The sequence below is a fragment of the Trichosurus vulpecula genome, chromosome 8 (genome assembly GCF_011100635.1).
Source record: "Trichosurus vulpecula isolate mTriVul1 chromosome 8, mTriVul1.pri, whole genome shotgun sequence".
In the NCBI taxonomy this organism is placed as follows: Eukaryota; Metazoa; Chordata; class Mammalia; order Diprotodontia; family Phalangeridae; genus Trichosurus; species Trichosurus vulpecula.
This window is the reverse complement of record NC_050580.1, coordinates 79,408,864-79,429,674: the sequence shown is the minus strand read 5'-3', so window position 1 is coordinate 79,429,674 and position 20,811 is coordinate 79,408,864. Positions and strand designations below refer to the sequence as shown.

Genomic DNA, 20,811 nt, shown 5'->3' with positions numbered 1-20,811 from the left:
GGACCTGGAGCATCAAGACTTTGAGAGCCTCCCACCACAAACTGTAGGTGGCAGCTCTGTCATCCTTCGCTGGAGCTGATGCCACAGTGCCCAGCACCAAAAGGCTAGGACAGTGCTTATTACTTGCTTCCCCTTTGTCATGCTAACATTTTTCTGCATTTTGTAGTGTGGCCAGGCCTCAGTTTCGAAGTAGCTGAGGAAAGCCCCACTGATGTTCAGTCATGTTAAATTGTGTCACATTCTTTGTGCCTCCATTTTGAGTTTTCTTGGGAAGGGTACTAGAGTGGTTTGCCATTTTCTTTGCTAACTCATTTTACCAATGAGGAAACTGAGGCAAACAGGATTAAGTGACTTGCCCAGGGTCACATAGCTAGTAAGTGTCTGAGGCCAAATTTGAACTCAGGAAGATGAGTCTTCCTGACTTCAGGCCCAGCACTCTTATCTACTGTGCCACCTAACTCCCTGTTATTGTTGGAGGGAAACTATTATTAATGACTGAATGTGTAAAGTATTTTTTCTGTTATAAATACATAATGAAGGTGGTTATAAAAAACTGGTGGTGGTCTTCTTGAGAATGAGAAGCTAGGGAAATGAGCGGAGCTGTTTCTACCTAGCAAAGTAATCTCTTAGCAAACTGATTATTAAGTCAAAGAGTGTCATAGTGGACGCTAACAGAGTTTGCATCTATATTGTACTTTAACATTTGCAAAACACCTCCACATGCTTTCTTTTGTTTGGTTCTCACAACAACCTTTTGAGAAAGGCAAGACAGATGTTGTGATCCTTATTTTACAGATAAAGAAATGAAGCTCAGAGTCCTTAGGTGATTTAACATAATCAAATCTCAGAGCTAATAAAAGACATACCCAGGACTCCTATACAGATGTAGTCCTCTTTCCACTACACAAGTTTCCCATCTCTTCCTTTTTTTTTAAACTTTTTCTTTACTCTAGGTCATTATCAGGCCAGCAGCCAAGAGAACATATGGGAAGAGCAGCTCTCAGAAGTTGTTCTTCCTGTGAGGAGGGAGAAAGCAGTTCTCCAAGTGGAGTAAGCACAGACTGTTAGGGCTGCTGTGTAAATATGGAAGCCTGCTCCTCCTCATGCAAATGATAGAATTGGGTTTGCACAGTAGTTGATCGCATCATGCATTAGAGCGTCTGTTTGGCATTCTTTCAGATCAGTGGAACTTTTCAAGTAAATATTCCACCACTTTTGCTTGGATACACTTGGAGTAAGACATATGTCTCACCTAAAGAAGATTACAACGGGAAGAATTTAAAAGAATGTACCTTTTTAAACATTTTTGCTACTATTGAGCCTCAAATATCATCTGTCATCAGTAATACAGAATCTGATAAGGTTGGTTTTTCAAAGTTATTTTATATATATATATATATATATCTTCAAAGAAGATGGAAGAGATATGTAAATTATTTGTTTATAAATAAATAATTAAAATCACATACCATAATTATACATACAGCAATTCACTTTATATCTTATAAATAAATAATAACTTTAGCTTAAGCTTTTGCCTTTTGACATTTTCTTCTGAGAATAATGTTGGAAGTCATTAATATATGGCATGAAAAATTCAAATTATACTTACATTATAAATATGATTATAGTTTACAGATGAACCAGATATAACACTTTTGCAGAGAGCACAGATTTTCAGAAAAAATTGTGAGGCGATGTTTCCAAATAGAAGAATTATTACAACTGTTTTCAATGATGAAGGGACAAATATCTTAGTAACAAGATATATCAGGGCACTAAATCCACCTAAGCAACTCCTGGATTTGTTTCTCAGTGATTCTAATGCAACACTTGTAAGTGTTATATTTTTAAAATACATAAACTTTCATAGTTTCAGTTTCTACTATAGCTAAAACTTTGCTGCTATAATAGCCATATCCTCAAGGAGACATGAATTTTTTTATTACAATCAAACAAGCAATAAAAAATTATTAAATGTTCCCTATGTGCCAGGCATCATGCTTTGTATTGTGACAAGTGACAAAAAGGTACCTTTCCTCAAAGAGCATTCCATCAACAGAAATAATATGTACACATATGTGCAAATTATATACAAAATAAACACAAGGGTAGAGGCCCTGGCAGCAAGGAGAATAAGGAAGGCTTCATTTATGAAGTGGTGCTTGAACTGAGCTTTGAAGGAAGCTAGAGAGTCTAAAAGACATCAGTGAGGAGGGAGTGTTTTTGAGGAATAAGGGACAGTCTTGAAAAAACAGGGATAGAAGATGGAATGACATTTTAGAAGCAGCAAGAAAGCTAGTTTTGGCTAGATTATGTAAAGTTCTAGAAAAGGTAGGTTAGAACCAGGTTGTAAAGGGCCTTAAATGCCAACAGAAGAGTTTGTATCTGATCATAGCAGCAACAAAGAGCCACCCAAGTTTACTGTGTGGGAACGTGGCATGGTCAGATCTTGTGCTTCAGGCATATTGCCTTGGCAACAGTGTGAGAGATGGACTGGAGAGGAGAGAAACAAGTAGGAGCACCAATAGAGGGCTATTGCAATAGTATAGTTGAGGGGAGATGAGGGAGGGCCTAGTGATTTTGCTGGCTATGTGAGTAAAAAGAAGTGGATAAATAGGATACATGTTCTGGAAGTATAACAAGAATTGGCAACTTGTTGGATATGTTGGGTGAAGGAAAATGAAAAACCAAGGATGATTCCAAGGTCGTGAACCTGGGTAGCCAGCTTGGTGGTGCCCTTGGCAGGAAACATGGAAGTCCAGAAATGGGGTTCATTTTGGTAGAAAGATGAGTTTTAGTTGAGATGCTTATAGGACATTCAGTTCAAAATGTCTAAATAACAGTTGGCAATATGGGACGAGAGCTCAAAAGAGAGTCATATGTGTGTGTGTGTGTGTGTGTGTGTGTATTGTATATATATTTATATATGAGACTCCATGTGAACTGATAAGGTCACCGTGAGAGATTTGAAAGGAAGAAGAAGACAGTTCAGGACAGCGCTGTGGGGTACATCCACAGCCAGAGGAAAGGATATGGATGATGATTCAGCAAAGGAGACTGAGGAGTTCACATAAGTAAGAGGAGAACCAAGGACAGTGTCACAAAAACCCAGAGAAGAGAGAATGTCAAGGAGGAAAGAGTGATCAACAGTGTCAAAGGCTTCAGAAAAGTCAAAAACGTTGAAGGTTTATTGGACCCGACATTTGAGAAGTCATTAGTAACTTTGGAGGGAGCAGTTTCAGTTGAATGAGAATGTTGGAAGCTATATTGTATAACATTGAGAAATGAATAAAAAAAGAGGAAGGGGAGGGAATGAGTAAAGATGGTATCTTCCAGAAGTTTTTTAGAATCTCTCCTCACTTTAAGAATCTACAGTGAATACAATGCATATGTCTTCCAGGAAAATAGAGAGCAGAAAAGATTTCTTCCATTGAATTTTTATTTATTCCTACTTAGAACTAAGAATTAGCTTCTTGCAGGGCAATCTGGAAGGCCACAGGTTCTAACATGCTTCCACACCACTTTCAAGATGGCATAGAAAATTTCCCTCTCAGTACTAAACTAAGGGCCAGTCCCTAAAGCCAATATATTGACAGATAAATCTTGAAATGGCATTGTGCATGTAGGAAATATGAGAGTGAAACAGTTTCATATAGCATTACTCTTTATTTGCATAATGGAGGAGATACCCAGAGGGCATCCCTTTGTGGGTATAAATCTGTATGCTAATACTCACATTTTCTAACCCATGACATAGAAAAACAGACTTAATATATTCATAATAAATTAAATCTTTGCATTTTTATAACAGACATTTAAGATTATATAAGATTTTATAACAGACCTATTTAAAATGTATGGAATTGCAGTTACATATATTTATATAATAATATTTGAAATATTGTATTTGTAGGACATCATTGCTCGATTTGTATCTTTAATTCCTTGTTTACCGGATACACTGAATGAAAATGATGGTTTTGATATTTGGATGTCACCAGAGGTAATAAGCAGTACATTTCATAATTAAAATTTTTATAAACATGATTTTTATATACTCGCATATATTTCATATGAAAGTATGTAAAGAATTTGTGATTTTTGTTAACGTAGGAGACTCCTTCCACCAAAGCAAATCACAACTCCTCTATGACATAATAGATAAATTCTAGGCTGTTGCCTAAGGCAGTGAGAGGTTAAGTGACTGGTCATACAGCTAGTAAGTGTCAGAGGTGGGATTTTAACCTAGGACTTCCTAACTCCTAACTAAGCTCAGTATTCCATCCACTATCCTGCTTCACTCTACCTTCTTTCTTCTCTCTCTCTCTCTTCTCTGTTTCTGTCTCTCTGTCTGTCTCATCAAATACACACATTTTTTTCTCTAAGGTTTATAATATTTACTATTTGTTATTCTTTTTAAAGGAGATATTTTTATTGTACTTCATTTTATGTGCAGTGAAAATATATAATTATTATATGGATGTCAATTTCTAGATCCATAACTAAAAATTAATGAGCTACTATTGCCAGTTTGCCAAGTCGCTTAATAGCTTAACAGCTACTTGACAAACTGGCAATAGTAGCTCATTAATTTTTCGGTAAGATAAATATTTTCAATGATCCAGAGATTAGCATAACTACATGGAATTTTGTACTATGGCAGTGACCACCAGGCTCTGTGCTAATCTTTGAAGCCTGATACAAATGCTAATGATGATATGTGGCTACACTCCCCATCTAAACCAGAATTTGGACCCTAGAGTTTTTACACATTTTACTGGGAGAATAAAGTCTATATCAAGATAGGTATAAAGGTCACAGATAACCTAGAAGGTCTCTCTTAGACCTGAGCCAATTTCTAGTGGAGGTACACTACAAGCATGTGGTATGGTTCCAAGCTCTAGGAATCCAAATCCAATATGTCCCAAATAGATCTGGTTCAGGGTAATCTTTCCTAAGCCCTTCCAAGTTAGATAGAAGAGAAGCATTACGATACATTAGAATTTAGCAACTAAGCTAGAAAAGAAACAAATTTTAAAAAAAATTTAAACACCAAAATAGAAATTCTGAAAATTAAGTAAGATATCAACAAAACTGAAAGTGAAATAATCATTTAATTAATGAATAAAACTAGAAGCCATTTTTCAAAAAAGCAGCAAAACAGATAAATCATGACTTAATTTTACTTTTTAAAAAACCCAAAGAGGAAAACCAAATTATCAGTATAAAAATGAAAAAAGGAGAATTCACAACAAATGAAAAGGAGTGGAAATTATTAGAAACTGTTTCATCCATTTATATGATAATAAAACCAACAAATTAAATGAAATGGATGAATATCCACAAAACTATAAAATATTCAGATTAATTGAACAAGAAATAGAGAAGTTAAACAACCTAATCTCAAAAAAGAAATTGAACAAGCCATAAATTAGCTCCCAAAGGGAAAAGATAAGATTTACAAGTAAATAATATCAAGCATTCAAAGAATAATTATGATATTACATAAACTAACAGGAAAAGAGGTCATACCACATTTCCTCTATGATACAAATATGGCCATGATATCTAAACCAGAGAGAAACAAAACTGAGAAAGAAAGGAAACTACAGACCAATTTCTCTAATGAACATTGATGCAAAAAAATTTAAATAAAATATTAGCAAAGAGAATATAGCAACATACAATATGACTAGCAAAGAGAATATAACAACATACAATATGACTAAGTTGGATTTGTAAAAGGAATGTAAGATTGATTCAAAGGAATACCATCAGCAAAACAGGCCATATTAATGAACAATAAAAAGCAAATGATTATACCAGTAGATGCAGAAAAAGCTTTTTATAGCTTTTTATTTTAAAGCTTTTTATACATCCATTCATATTTTTAAAAAAACACTAGAAAACATAGAAATTAGTTGATTTTTCCTTAATATGATAAGTAGTATCTATCTAAAATCAAGAGGCAGCATTATGTATAATGGAGATAAATTAGAGACCTTTCCAATTTGATTAAGGTAAAGCAAAGATGTCCATTATAACTATTAATATTTGATATAGCATTTGAAATACTAACTATAACAATAAGACAAGAAAAATAGAGGAAATAAACCTAAGCAAAATGGAAACAAAATTTCTGATTTTTGCAGATGATATAATGGTTTATTTAGAGAACTCTAGAAAATCAAATAAAAATTCATTGAAGAAATAACTTCAGCAACATTGTAAGATATAAAACAAATTGTCAGCCTTTTGTGTATTATCAACAAACCCATATTAGTGATTTTGTACAAGACTCAAATAAAAGAAAAAAAGAAAGAAAGTAGAAAATAGCTTACTTCAGTCTTTATTCAATCAATATCAGTTCTTTCTCTGGAGGCAGATAGTATGCTTCATAATTAGTCCTTTGGGATTCTCTTGGATCATTGTATTTGTGAGAATAGCTAAGTCATTTACAAATCTTCATGGAACAATATTGCCATTACTGTATACAATGTTCTTCTAGTTCTGCTCACTTAACTTTGAATCAGGTCATGTAAGTCCATGTTTTTCTGAAATCATCTTGCTTGTCATTTCTTATAGCACAATAATATTCCATTACAATCATATGTCATAGCTTGTTTAATCATTTCCCAATTGATGGGCATTCCTTTGATTTCGAATTCTTAGCCAACACAAAAAGAGCTACCATAAATATTTTTGTACGAATAGGTCCTTTTCCCTTTTTGGGGGTGTCTTTGAGATATAAACTTAGCAGTGGTATTGCTGAACCAAAGGGTATGCCCTTTGGTCATAGTTCCAAATTGCTCTCCAGAATGGTTGGATCAGTTCACAACTCCACCAACCATTAGTGACCCAGTTTTCCTGCACATTCCCTCCGACATCCAATATTTTCCTTTTTTGTCATATTAGCCACTCTGATAAATGTGAGGTGGTACCTCAGAGATTTAATTTTAGGTTTGTAAAGGTATTCCTTTAAAAAAAACAAATTTGGTTATACTGAGGGGACATTAGTGCCTTGGCCCCATACTTCTAGTAACAAACCTTGAAAAGCATAGGCTCATAGTTTAGAGCTGCAAGGCACCTTACAGTTTGTGTTCATGACACAGATGAGTTGTGCTATTGTGCTATTGTGCGTTTCAGCATGAAATGTGTTTCTTTCAAAACTATGCTCAAAAGAGACATTCTACATAAAGTTTTTACTGAATACTGCACCCCCCTCCCCCACATCTTTCAGACATGCTGCCATTTCAAATGAACGTTTGTCAAACACCCACCATGTACAAATTAAGCCCATCTGGATCATTGCCTTGTCATGGTGGAGGGGCTTGCATAGCACTATGAAAATATGAGCTATGCTGTGCAGGATTACCCAAGATGGACAGGCATAGTAGGAAGTTCTGACAAAAGGTTATCCCCTGGAGAAGGAAATACCAAACCATTTTAGTATATCTGCCAAGAAAACTCTGTGGACAGTACTAAAATGACAGATAACATCAGAAGATGAGCCCCTTAGGCCAGAAGGTATCTAATACACTACTGGAGAAGATTGGAGGACAGTTACAAGGAGGTCCAATACTAATGGGTGACTGAGCCAAAGCTGAAAGGAGGCTCAGCTGCAGTTGTATCTGGTGCTGCAGTTGCATCTGGTGACAAAAGTCTGATGTTGTAAAGATCAACATTGCATAGGAACCTAGAATGTAAAATCTATGAACCAAGTAAGCTGGATGTAGTGAAACAGGAGATGGAAAGATTAAACCTCAACATCTTGGGTATCAGTGAACTTAAATGAACAGAAATGCTACTGTGGGCAAGACTTCCTTAGAAGAAATGGAGTAGCCTGTAGAGTCAGTGAAAAAAGGTGAGAAATGCAGTACTGGAGTATAAAGTCAAAAATGAAAATGACAACTGTTCAAATCAAGGCAAACCAACATCACAGTAATACAAGTCTATGCTGCAACCACTGATAACAAAGAAGCCAAAGCTAATCAGTTCTATGAAAACCTACAATAACTTCTACAAATAACATTTTTTTAAAAAGATGTCAGATTCATTGAAGGGGATTGGAATTCTAAAGTAGGAAATCAAAAGATAATTGGAATAATAGGCAAGTTTGACTCAGAGTGCAAATGAAGCAGGGCAAAAATGTAATAATTTTGTCAAGATAATTCACTGGTCTTTTTCAGTAACCCAAAAGGCGAATCTACATATGAACATCACCAGATGGTCAATATTGAAATCAGATTGATTATATACTTTGCAGCCAAAGGTGGAGAAGCTCTATACAGTTTAAACAAGACCTGGAGCTGACTGTGGCTTAGATCATGAATTTCTTATTGAAAAATTCAGACTTAAATTGAAGAAAGTAGGGAACACCATCAGACCATATGGTTGGTTGGTCATTGTCCTTCATTCTTAAAGAGGACCAAAATGACATTACTATGCTAGAGTCAAGTTTCAGTGTGTCCGACTGTGGCTGATCAGACCCATACATGCTCAGAATGCTCTACCATAGGTCCAGCACAAATAGTTCGTGTGAACATTTGGGTGGATACTTTGAACTTGTATATCTTATGTTTCCTTTGAGCTGTTTCAATTCTGCTTTGCTCATAGAGCACAGCACCTTTTCTGATATGGGCACACCATGTTGACCAGTCCTGTGCCAGTGTCTCCCATGTCACACAATTCCAAAGTTCTCAAGAGAGACCTCAAGAGCGTCCTTGTATCGCTTCTTCTGACCACCATGCAAATGCTTGCCCAGTATGAGTTCTCCATAAAACAGTCTTTTTGGCAAGCAAACGTTTTGCATTCGAACAATGTGACCAGCCCATCAGAGTTGCACTCTCTGAAGCAGAGTTCGAATTCTTGACCATTTAGTTCAAGTAAGGACCTCAGTGACTGGTACTTTATCCTGCCAGGTGATCTTCGGAATCTTCCTAAGACAATTCAAATGGAAGTGATTTAGTTTCCCGGCATGGCACTGGTAGACTGTCCAGGTTTCATAAGCATACAACGAGGTCAGTACCATAGCTCTGTAGACTTTCTGTTTGGTAGCCAGTCGAATCCTTCTCTCCCATACTTTCCTCCGGAGCCTCTCAAACACTGAGTTAGCTCTGGCAATATGTGCGTCTGTAGCCAGAGTGGCCTTTGTTTTCTTTGAGTGACTCAGCTTACCTCATTGAGCCTTGCTGGGCCATACCTGGGAGCAGAGAACTTCCTGTGTGACCTCTTCCGGGGCAGGAAGTCCAGAGACTCATGGCCTGCGAGCAGAGAACTTCCTGTATGATGAGTCATGGAGCTGGCTGAGGGGAGGTGTTAACTCCAGAGCCACGCCCTATTGGGTGTTAACCTGGTCTACGCTAGGGGAAGGGGCCAACTCAAGAACCAATCGGGCCAATCATTCAGGCAGCGCTTGATGATGTCGAAAACTCTATAAGAGGGGAGAGGACAGCTTGAAGAGCTCTCTTTCCTTTTCCGGTTGGCGCAGCAGCGGTGGGGAGCATGACTCTGGGCCAGCCCTTGCTCTCGGGCAGAGCCCAGATGTTGGTAACTATGAATTGTATTGGGTCTGTCTGTTGATATTTGTAATTTGTTTGTATCTTGGTTTTGAGGTTCGGGGTGCTGGTTCTTTTCCCCTGAACTAAATGAATGTTCTGAACCTCAGGGTGCTGGTTTTTTCCCCTGAAGTATGTCTCTTGATGCTTGTCTCTTTGCTCCCCTGAACTAACTGAATGCTAACTGAATGCTGGCGTTTTTTTCCCCTGAACTAAATGAATGTTGTCTGTATGCTAACTGAATGCTGGATTAAAGTAAGCTGGTCAACCCCTTCACTGTACTTTCCTTGTTTAAGCAGATAAAAAGAACCTGTGCTTTCCTGGCATCCCAGCAGCCTCCTGGGTGCTGGCAGCCTCCTGGGTGCTGGCCGTGGGGGTGCAGATCTTACACCCCCACAGAAGCTGCTAGCTGGGTTGTTAAAACAGCATCAACCTCGTTATCAATGTGTACATCCCTGAAAAGTATACTACCAAGGCAAGTGAACTTATCCACTGCATTCAAAACTTCTCCATTTGCTGTAGCCAATGGTTCCACATATGTGCAGTGATGGCTGATGTTTTCTTGCTGTTAATTGTTAGGCCAAAATTAGCACAAGCGGCAGAGAATTGATCCACACTTTGGTGCATCTCAGCTTCAGAGGCTGCATTGAGTGCACAATCATCCACAAACAGAAAATCATGCACCAACACTCCCTCCACTTTGGTCTTGGCTTGTAGCCTTTTCATGTTGAAGAATTTACCATCAGTGCGATAGTTGACCTTGATGCCACGTTCATCCTCATTGAAAAATTTTACAACATGGCTGAAAGCATCATGCTAGAAAGCATGGGAGCAAGCCTTGTTTTACTCCATTGGTGACTGAGAAGGCACGAGAGCATTCTCCATTATATAGAACCCTAGCAAGCATGCTGTCATGAAATTGATGTACAATGCTGATGAACTCCTCTGGGCAACCAGATTTTGACATAATTTTCCGTAAGCCCTCACAACTAACATAGGTATGACATAAATAACATCCCTTATAAATATGAAGTGGAGATGATGAATAGATTTAAGGGATTAGATCTGGTAGATACAGTGCCTGAAGAACTATGGACAGAAGTTCACAATATTGTATGGGAGGCAGCAATAAAAAACATTCCAAAGAAAAAGAAGAGCAAGAAAGCAAAATGGCTATCTGATGAGACTTTATGAATAACTGAGAAAGAAGAAAAGCAAAAGGGAAAGGAGAAAGGGAAAGATATACCCCAACTGAATGCCTAAGTCCAGAGAATAGCAAGGAGAGATAAAGTTTGTTTTTCTTTAAGTGAGTAATGCAAAGAAATAGAAGAAAACAATAGAATGGAAAAGACAAGAGCTCTCTTTGAGACAAAGATATCAAGGGAACTTTTCATGCAAAAATGGGCATGATAAAAGACAAAAATGGTAGGGATTTAAGAGAGGTAGAAGAGGTTAAGAAGAAATGGCAAGAATACACTGAAGAACTATATAAGAAAAATCTTAACATTGCTGATAACCACAATGGTGTGGTTACTGATCTAGAGCCAGACACCTTGGAGAATGAAGTCCAGTAGGCCTTAGGAAGTATTGCTAGCAGTAAGGCTAGTGGAGGTGATGGAATTCCAGCTGAGGTATTTAAAATCCTAAAAGATGATGCTGTTAAAGTGTTGCACTCAATATGCCAACAAATTTGGAAAACTCAGCAGTGGCCACTGGATCAGAAAAGATCAGATTATGTTCCAATCCTAAAGAAAGGCAATGCCAAGAAATGTTCAAACTATCAAACAATTGCACCCATGTTTCACATGCCAGCAAGATTATGCTTAAGATTCTGCAAATTAGGCTTCAGCAAAATGTAAACTGAGAATTACCAGAAGAACAGGCTGGTTTTCAAGGAGGCAGAGGCTCTAGAGACCAAATAGCCAACACTCGCTGGATTATGGAGAAAACAAGGGAGAGTTCCAGAAGAACATCTGCTTCATGGACTACACTAAAGCCTTTGACTGTGTGGATCACAACAAAATAGAGCAAATCCTCAAACAGATGAGAGTACTAGATCATCTTACTTGTCTCCTGAGGAACCTATCTGCAGGCCAAGAAGCAACAATTAGAACGGAACATGGAACAACTGATTAGTTTAAGATTGGAAAAGGAGTATAACAAAGCTGTATATTATCAACTTATTTATTTCATGTCTGTGCAAGATGCCAGACTGAATGGATCAAAAGCTGGAATTAAGGTTGCCAGGAGAAATATCAACAATCTGAGATATGCAGATGATACCACTCTGGTGGCAGAAAGTGAAGGGGAATTAAGAAGCCTTTAGATGTAGGTGAAAGGGAAGAGTATAAAAGCTGGCTTGAAGCTTGCCCCCTCCAAAATAAGACCTTGGCAACAGGTTCCATCACTTCCTGGCAAACAGAGGGAGAAGAAGTGGAAGCAGCGTCAGATTTTATATTCTGGAGCTCAAAAATCACTGCAGATGGCAACTGGCGCTGTGAAATTAAAAGATATTTGCTCCTCGGAAGGGAAGCTATGGCAAACCTGGACAGCACACTGTGAAGCAGGGACATCACTTTGACAGCAAAGGCCCATGTGGTGAAAGCTATGGTTTTTCCAGTAGCAACATATAGCTGTGAGAGTTGGACCAAAAAGAAAGCTGAGTACCACAGAATCAACATTTTTTTTAATTGTGTGTGGTGCTGGAGAAGACTTTTGAATGTCCTTTGAATAGCAAGGAGATCAAGTAAGTCAATACTTAAAAAAATTAACTCAGGCTATTCACCGGAAGGTCAAACACTGAAGTCTAAATACCTTGGCTACATAAGGAGAAGACAGAGCTCATTGGAAAAGCCCCTGATGTCGCGAAAGACTGAAGGCAAAAGGGAAGCTGAGATGGTTAGATAGTGTCATGGAAACAATGAACATAAACTTGGACAGACCTCAAGAGATAGTGGAAGACAGAAGGGCCTGGCATTCTATGGTCCATGGGGTCACAGAGTCAGACGATGTGCAAGGCACCGTGCTAGGAGCTGTGGATGCAAGATAAAAATATTCCTTGCCCTCAAGGAGCATGTGTTCTACTGAGGGGATACAACATGTAAACAGATAAGTTTACATACAATAATTTGAGGAGGAAGTGAGCATTAACAACTTTGGGGAGCAGAAAACTTCCAAACTGAGGAGTGTGGCACCCTCTGGAGGGACATATCAATGGCCAAAATTGGTGGATATTTTCAAGGATAACTCCTACATAATTACATCCACCTTTTTCAGTGAAAGCAATGTCCACATCAAAGTTAGAAAAAGTGAGGCTAATACCATGAATTTATTCTAGCTGAAAAGGATGAAGGATGAGGACAGAGAAAAACCATACAATTTAGCAATTTAAGAGATCATTGGTTACTTTTGAAAGAGTAGTTTCAGTTTAGTTATGAAATCATTAGCTAGATTACAGAGGGAATCAAAGATATGTTATTGGGAAACATCTTGGCTTTCTTGTCCCCAAATACTTCCAAAGGATTTGAGCTCAGAGAATAAAAATGCTAATTTTCTTAGTGATAACATTAAAGATGAAATGTTCATTTTATAACAAAAATTACTCTTGAAATCTACTTATTTTGGGGAAAACTACATAAAGCAATGTAAGGTCCTCAAATTCATGCTCTGACCTAGAAAGATAAAAATTATTCACGAAAATACTGAGCAAAACTGAGATGCTATTGGCTTATTCAAACATTCCTCCTCCCTTTAACAACTACAAAACTCTGTTAAGCAGGATTTTCATTATATACTTCAACCAAAACACATGTCAAAACCTACTGAATGTAGAAGCAGATATAAAAATCTAGCTATCTTCTATTGAGCCAGACATTAAAGAGATTTGTAAAAATATGAAAAACAATGCCAGTCTTTCACAAAGTTTTTTGTTTTAGTTATTTTTCATAAAAATATGTTATTTACATGTGATGGGTTTATTATTGTCATTTAAAAATGAATATTTTAAAATTTTATCAATTTCAATTTTTATCATGGTAAATATGAATAGATATAGTTCACATAAATAAAAGCTTTTTGGTGTGCTCTAACAATGTAAAGGGATCTGGAGACCAAAAAGTTCGAGAACCACTGAAAGAAAAGGAAATAAACATGTACTTAAACTTAAAGTAGCTACTAGAGATATATAAAGAAGCAATTTACATTTTATTTTAAAGACCTAGGTATTTCAAGAAATCAAAGCTATCTATAGTCATATGAAAGAATGCTCTAAATTACTATTGACTGGAGAAATGCAAATTAAAACAACTCTGAGATACCACTTTACACCTATCTGATTGGCTAATATGACAAAAAAGGGAAATTATAAATGTTGGAGATGTGGGAAAATTGGAAAAGTAATGTATTGTTGGTGGAATTGTGAACTGAGCCAACTATTCTGGAGAACAATTTGGAACTATGCCAGAAGAGCTATAAAACTGATCTAGCAATACCAGTACTAGGTCTGTAACCCAAAGAGATCATAAAAAATGGAAGAGGATCCACATGTACAAAAATATCTATAGTAGCTCTTTATGTGGTGGCAAAGAATTGGAATTTGAGGGGATGCCCATCAGTTGGGGAATGGCTGAACAAGTTGTAGTATATAAATGTAATGAAATACTATTGTGTTATTAGAAATGATGAGCAGGTAGACTTCAGAAAAACCTGGAAAGATTTACATGAACTGATGCTGAGTGAAATGAACGGAACCAGAAGGATATCGTAGACAGTAATGGCAACATTGTGGGATGATCAACTTTGATAGACTTGGCTCTTCTCAGCAATTCAAAGATCTAAGACAATTCCAAAAGACTCATGATGGAAAATAACAAAGAACATCCAGAGGAAGAACTATGGAGTCTGAATGCAGATCGAAGCATACTATTTTCTCTCTTTTTGTTTTTTCTTTCTCACAATTTTTCCTTTTTGTTCTGATTGTTCTTTCACAACATGATTGATACGGAAATACATTTAATATGATTGTACATAGCCTATATCAGGTTGCATGCCATCTTGGGGAGTGAATGTCGAAAACTGTCTTTACATGTAATTGGAAAAAATAAAATACTATTAAGTGCAAAAGTTAAAGTGATATATATATATATGTATATATATATATATGTATATATATGTATATATACATATGCTTAAAAAAAACCTTTAAAAAAGACCTAGGTATTTCAAACCATGAGTGGATAAGGAACTCATTTGCCATGGACGGGTATGATACTTTTGGTCTTATTCCATCTGAACAAGAAGGGCTAGTAGATTTATCTTTTAATAGCATGTTGAAAACACGGAATTGAACCTGAAAATCTTATGTTTTGGCTATGAATATGGTTTATCAAACAAAGTGATGCAAACTTTACTACTACTGTTCAAAACATCTTATTTGTATGAAACGGTTTTCTTTTGAAGCTGTTATAAAAATATCCATTTTGATTAATGATTAAAATAGAAATATAAGTAGCAGTATCATCATTGATACTACTTTGAGCCTAAAAAGTCCACCTATTATATAATAAAATTATTTATTTTTATTATTTGTAGAAATTATAAATATTAAAAATTATTAATGATTTTATCAGTAAATATTTGTATTACATTATTATTCTGAATGTTTCAGATTTGTTTTTAAAATTTTTATAAAATTCTTAATTTCATTTGAATAAAATACAAGCTGAGAAACTTACTTGTGTAGAGGGCTTAGTGGAAAAGTGCATGGGGGTGACAGCTATTTTTGGTTAAAAAGAAATTTTAGGGCAGGGTGTTACTCATTAAAGTTGAGAAAACACTGCCATAGGAACTGGCACATGAAGTGAGCTTTTAATGAAGGGAAGGAGTCTAAGAGGTGGACATAAGGAGGGAGTTTGGTAAAAAAAAAATAAGTGGAAGTTGGAAATAATTTTATATTTAACATTTGTAAAAATAATAACCTTAGTAATAAATGTGATGAGTGGGGCTTGGGGGCAGTTTTGGTACATTCCTTGGCTACATGCTTGTACTCCTCTTCATTTTAATATGCCTTAGCGTTGCATCAATTTAACTATTGGAAACAAAGAAGAACATGCAATACTTTTGTGTAACTACTTCCTGTATTTTGGAAAGAAAGCCTGGGTGCTGTTGGGAACATCTACATTAGAAGTAAGTGTTAACTATCCATTTTTAAATAGTATAGAATCCATACTAGAGACAATGAAAAAACATCATCAAGTCCATTTTTAGCTCTGGTGTAAGAGATATTTCTCCCTTCCCCCCTCCCCCATATCATTTTTCTTCAAGTAACTGCATGAGCAAAAACAGTTTTTGGTTATTTTTTTGTCCAAACTTGTGATTTCATTGTATAGGGAACTCCTGCTAGAGAAAATCCCTCTGTCAGTGAAGATTGGCAACTGTTCTGCGATTTAGTCTTAGAGAATTACCTAGGATATTGGGCAGTTAGGACTCTGGAAATTTGCCCAGGGTCACACAGCTAGTAGGTGTCAGAGTTCCAAGGCCTGCTCTGTACCTGCTATACTGCACTGCCTCCATGGTTGATTGGTGCCTTATTTTTGACTCGATGCCACCTCTAATTTAATGTTTTTATTTTTTTTTTGTCCTACTTCTTTCAACTTTTGCCAAGCACAGCCTTGTTCTGGTATTATAAAACTTGAGGATGATATCTATGTCTAGCTATATTTATCATAATTTCAATCATATCTAGCCTTCATCATTCTAAGACCAAAGCTAATTTTAGTTATCCTCCTCTGAAGTAACATGGTATAGTAGAAAAAGTACTGAATTTACAATCTGGGTTCATATCCTGGCTTTGCTACTTACTATCTATATGATCTTAAACAAGGCAATTAGTTACCTGAGCATCATTTAGTCCCTCAGTAAAGTTATTGGATTAGGTATTATCCAAAGTCCCTTCCAATTCTAAATCTTATAAAACTTCTGTAGCTTAATCATATCTGTCTTAAAGTGTGGCAACCTTGTTGTCAATCACTGTCTTATCCTTTTTAAAAATTCTGCTATAATCATAATTCTTATTGCCTTCATCTCCATACTTCAATGTATCTGTGACCTTATGGACGTGAGTATTACCTCCAGTGGGCTAGATGACAACACATCCACATGGTTTCATTTTGCATAAATCTTGTCCATGACCCACTGTAAATATCTGACCTCCTATACGTTTGATATGCTGGGAATCTCTTCTCATTGGGTCAATAACAGCTGTGCTGTCCATCCACCGTCCTTTATGCTTACTACATAATTGGCTCACTCTCTTTTCTGGCCATTTCTCTCTGATAATGTCCTTTACGAGACTTCTCTCAATGAAGCTCTTTGTCTTGCTCATCATGTATCCTTGGGTGACCCACAAGTTTGATTCTATAGACTGTGGTATCCATGACTAGTAGCCATGCAGCATCACCAGAAGAATACTGACGTTGAGGCTGAGGGGTTCATTAAAAGCACTGCACTAAATGCCAAATGCAGTGCAGGTCACTTTCCTTCTATTTAGTTCTGGCCTAATTTGTTGTCCATCTAATTGAATGTCTTGCTTCAAACCATAGACATTCTTCATCCACTTGTGTTTTCCTCTGTGGACAGTTATGCTGAACTCAAGTGATTATGGATTCCATTTAGACAGTTTTGGTACTTAATGAAATCAACACATCATCAGCACACAGGATCATTTGAAAGACATCATTATCTATTATATATCTCCACATCTAATTATTTCAGGATGTCACAGTTTGTCAGCTGATGGCCCAGTAGTAACACTGAGTTAGCAGTTAGCTGAGAAGGCTAGTTTTCTGGTTTTCTTTTACTGTCTATATTTTAGCTGCCACCAGATGGCAGCAGATATAAGAAGGCAGATATGTTTTGAGAAAAAAAAATGGCACCATGCTCCCAAACCTTTTCTTAACCATAACTTCTATGGAACTTGATTTTCAAATAAAATATTAATTAAAGAGCCACTATTATAAAATGTGTCTGCAGAGTAAAAAATAAAATAAAATTCTATTCTACAAAAAATTTCTTCCTGACTACTTTGTATCCCTAGCATTTGGCACAGTGCTTAGCATGGAGTAAGAATTCAACAAATGTTTGCTGATTGATTGATTGATTAATTACTCATAGAATTACAGTATTTTGGAGGCTAGGTGGCACAGTGGATAGATCACTGGCCCTGGAGTCAGGAGGACCTGAGTTCAAATCAGGCCTCAGATACTTGACACTTACTAGCTGTGTAACCCTAGGCAAGTCACTTTACCTGATTGCCTTGCAAAAAACAAACAACAACAACAAAAAAGATAATTACAGTATTCTAGCATTGGAAGGGACATTAAAGCCTATTTAATCCAACCTATACCTGGAAAAGAATCCCCACTATACTATTCCTGATAAGTGAACATCCATCTTCTTCTCAAAGGTCTTTAATAAGAGTAAACTACCAAAGAAGCCCATCCTACTTTTTGATAGCTCCAATTATAAACAAGTTTTTTTTTTTTCTGACATAAAGCTAAAATAGCCTCTTTACAATTTCTGCCCTTGGTTCTTCCTTCTGGGGCCAAACAGAATAAATCTAATCCTTCCAGGTGACAGGCTTCAAATATTTGAAGATCGCTACCACATTCACCCTTAGTCCTCTGTTCTCCAGGCTAAACATCCCCTGTTCTTTCAACCAACCCTCATCTGACATGTATGTATTCATGGCTTTTTATTATCCTGGTTGCCCTCCTCTTGACACTCAGAAGTCTTCTTAGATCATGGCATCTATAGTAGAATACAACACTCCAGATGTAGATTGATCAAGACAGAATACTGAGGCATCATCATTTCTTTTCCTTAGAAGTAATAGCATGACTCTCCCCCCGGCCCCGTAATGTGTACCAAACTTGGCTTTCTCTGAGTCTCACAGCAGCTTCTGCAACCCTGTTTTGGCCAAAAGTTCTCTAATCTGACTGCTCATCTATCAATATGTTGTTTTTCCCTCTGCCTCTTTGAGAAAGAAACACGTACTTTAGTCTTTAACACAAAGAAGGTATTACATGCTGTTTATAAATTTGATATCTAGAATGAACTCAAGCAATCACTAATAAAGTATGTTGTTGGGGGTGGGATTTCCCTTTTTTTTTTTTAATCACATAGGGGCAAGTGGCTTATGTATTAACTCAAGAAACTGATGAATATTTACTTTGGAATCCATTGACTGGGCAGTCTCATAAGCAGTTTGATCCATTTTGTCCCCTGCAAAGTGCTGACTGTTTGTTTGATAATGAAAACGTAAGTCTGTTTAAAATGTTCAAATTTAAGTAACACCCTCAGGACCAACTGATGTTTTGACCTAACAACCTCCAAACCTTAGATGGTTTTGTAGGGCCTTGACACATTCCTGAGGATTCTCGTCCACCACTTCTTCCATCACTGCCAGTACCTGACTGCTCCTATGGGGTCTACTCTGACTTTTATGTTAATATTTTAATAGGTCTGGTTTAACATTCAAAATAACAGTACACCAATGTCTGTACATTTTGACAATTCAAGAGAAGGCTCCTGGAAACAACTGCTTCCCAAAAATATTCAAATTCAGTGGATGAAATCAGAAACTGCACAGGTAAAGCACAATTTTCAAAATGTACTTATATGAGAATTGCCACCAATCCTAATATTTGTTATTGTGAATAACTTGCAATTATCTGCATATGCACATGATAAATTATTTTCAAAAGCTTCTTTCCCTTGCCAGTAAGCACACTGTTGGACTACCTTCCATTACCTCCCTCTACCTCAAAAGGGGAATATCAGGGAACATTTCAACACAGCTAAATGGTGTGTCTTCAGCCTAATATTAGCTTAAATAAAACATAATTAGTACCATAGATCTATTTACAGTCTACCCCCACAGAATTATTGTGGCAAAAATACTTTGTAAAACGTAAAACAATATATGATTATAAGTTGCCATTATTCCTATTTATTGGTATAAAAATCATTTAATGAATTCCAACATAACATACAACTTAAATTATCCCCTCTATTAGTTCAGAAAGTTGAGAACTAACTAGAAACATTTTTCACTTGTCTCAAAAAATTTATTAGGGATTTAATTTGTATTTCTGTAGAAAAAAAAATGCATATTGCTGATTCTTTTTTAAGAGGTTGTAATCAAAAGCCATCACATTGAAATGGATTCACATAAACAGAAAATAAAAAACAGAATAAAAGCAGTGAACATATATAAATGCATAATAAAGTATTTTGTCATAAATAGGTGAAAGATAAGTTTATTCTAGGGATGGAAAGTCTCTATGAAAGTTCCAAAGTCAGACCAAGTAAGGTGAGGAAAACAATTAAGCTTCAGAAAATTGATCTTCATGGGAAAGAAAAAAGAATGGCTGACTTTTAGGACTTTTTTTCCTAATTATGAGAAAAATATTTTGTGAAGAAAAAATATTTGGGGTCTAGGACTGCTTTAGACAAGGCTAGAAGTTGAGAATAAAATGAGATGAAAAAGATTTTTAAATAGGTATGCTTATGATTTGAATAGAAATGAAAGGGTTGAAGTGATTAGGGCTAGGGCTGTCCAAGATATGGCCTGGGGGCACGCGGCCTGCAGTGCGATTTATATGGCCCACCTACAAGTGTAAAAATTTATGTAAACGCTTTAGTAAACAAAGCCTAGCTACCGCAGAGCTCTCACTAAAATGGCAAATCAAAATATATTGTCTGTTGTTTCAGTAAAAACCTAAGCTTGGACAGCCCTGGATTAGGCTATGACATAGAGGAAATGAAGTGGAGTATGGAATTTGGATTGAACCTATAAAGAAATTATTTTAGGGCTTTAATAACAAACTCCATTTTACAGATGTTACAGAAGTAGGAATGCTTTACTGATAATTCACTCCCCTAAGGAAATTTGACTCCTCTAATAACAATAACTTGTAACACATTATAATATGAAAATTTAGGTACTTTATTGTTTGATCCAAAGGCTATTACATATCTTCCAGAAGAAAGTATACATAGTGTGACATTTTTAAAAAGGTTTCAGATAGAATCATTAGAATGAATTTAAATGAATTCATATGTCTCACCAATTACCACCCCCTTTAAAAAGGTCTTGACCTTCTGATCTAACCAGTCTCCATCCCATCACTCTCATCTTTACTGCTAAACTTCTTGAAGAAGTCTACTCCTGATTACTCCATTTCCTCACTAA

At 36.4% G+C, this 20,811-nt stretch overlaps 1 protein-coding gene across 1 annotated transcript in view; it reads left to right on the top strand.

The window, feature by feature from the left end:
• The window catches only part of CC2D2B (coiled-coil and C2 domain containing 2B), a 135,979-nt gene that overhangs the window by 102,985 nt on the left and 12,183 nt on the right, over window positions 1-20,811 (top strand). Inside the window, 6 exon segments of the mRNA XM_036736534.1 lie at window positions 1,180-1,362; window positions 1,632-1,835; window positions 3,917-4,006; window positions 15,630-15,743; window positions 18,741-18,875; window positions 19,078-19,206. Coding sequence (XP_036592429.1) covers window positions 1,180-1,362; window positions 1,632-1,835; window positions 3,917-4,006; window positions 15,630-15,743; window positions 18,741-18,875; window positions 19,078-19,206 — 855 coding nt within the window.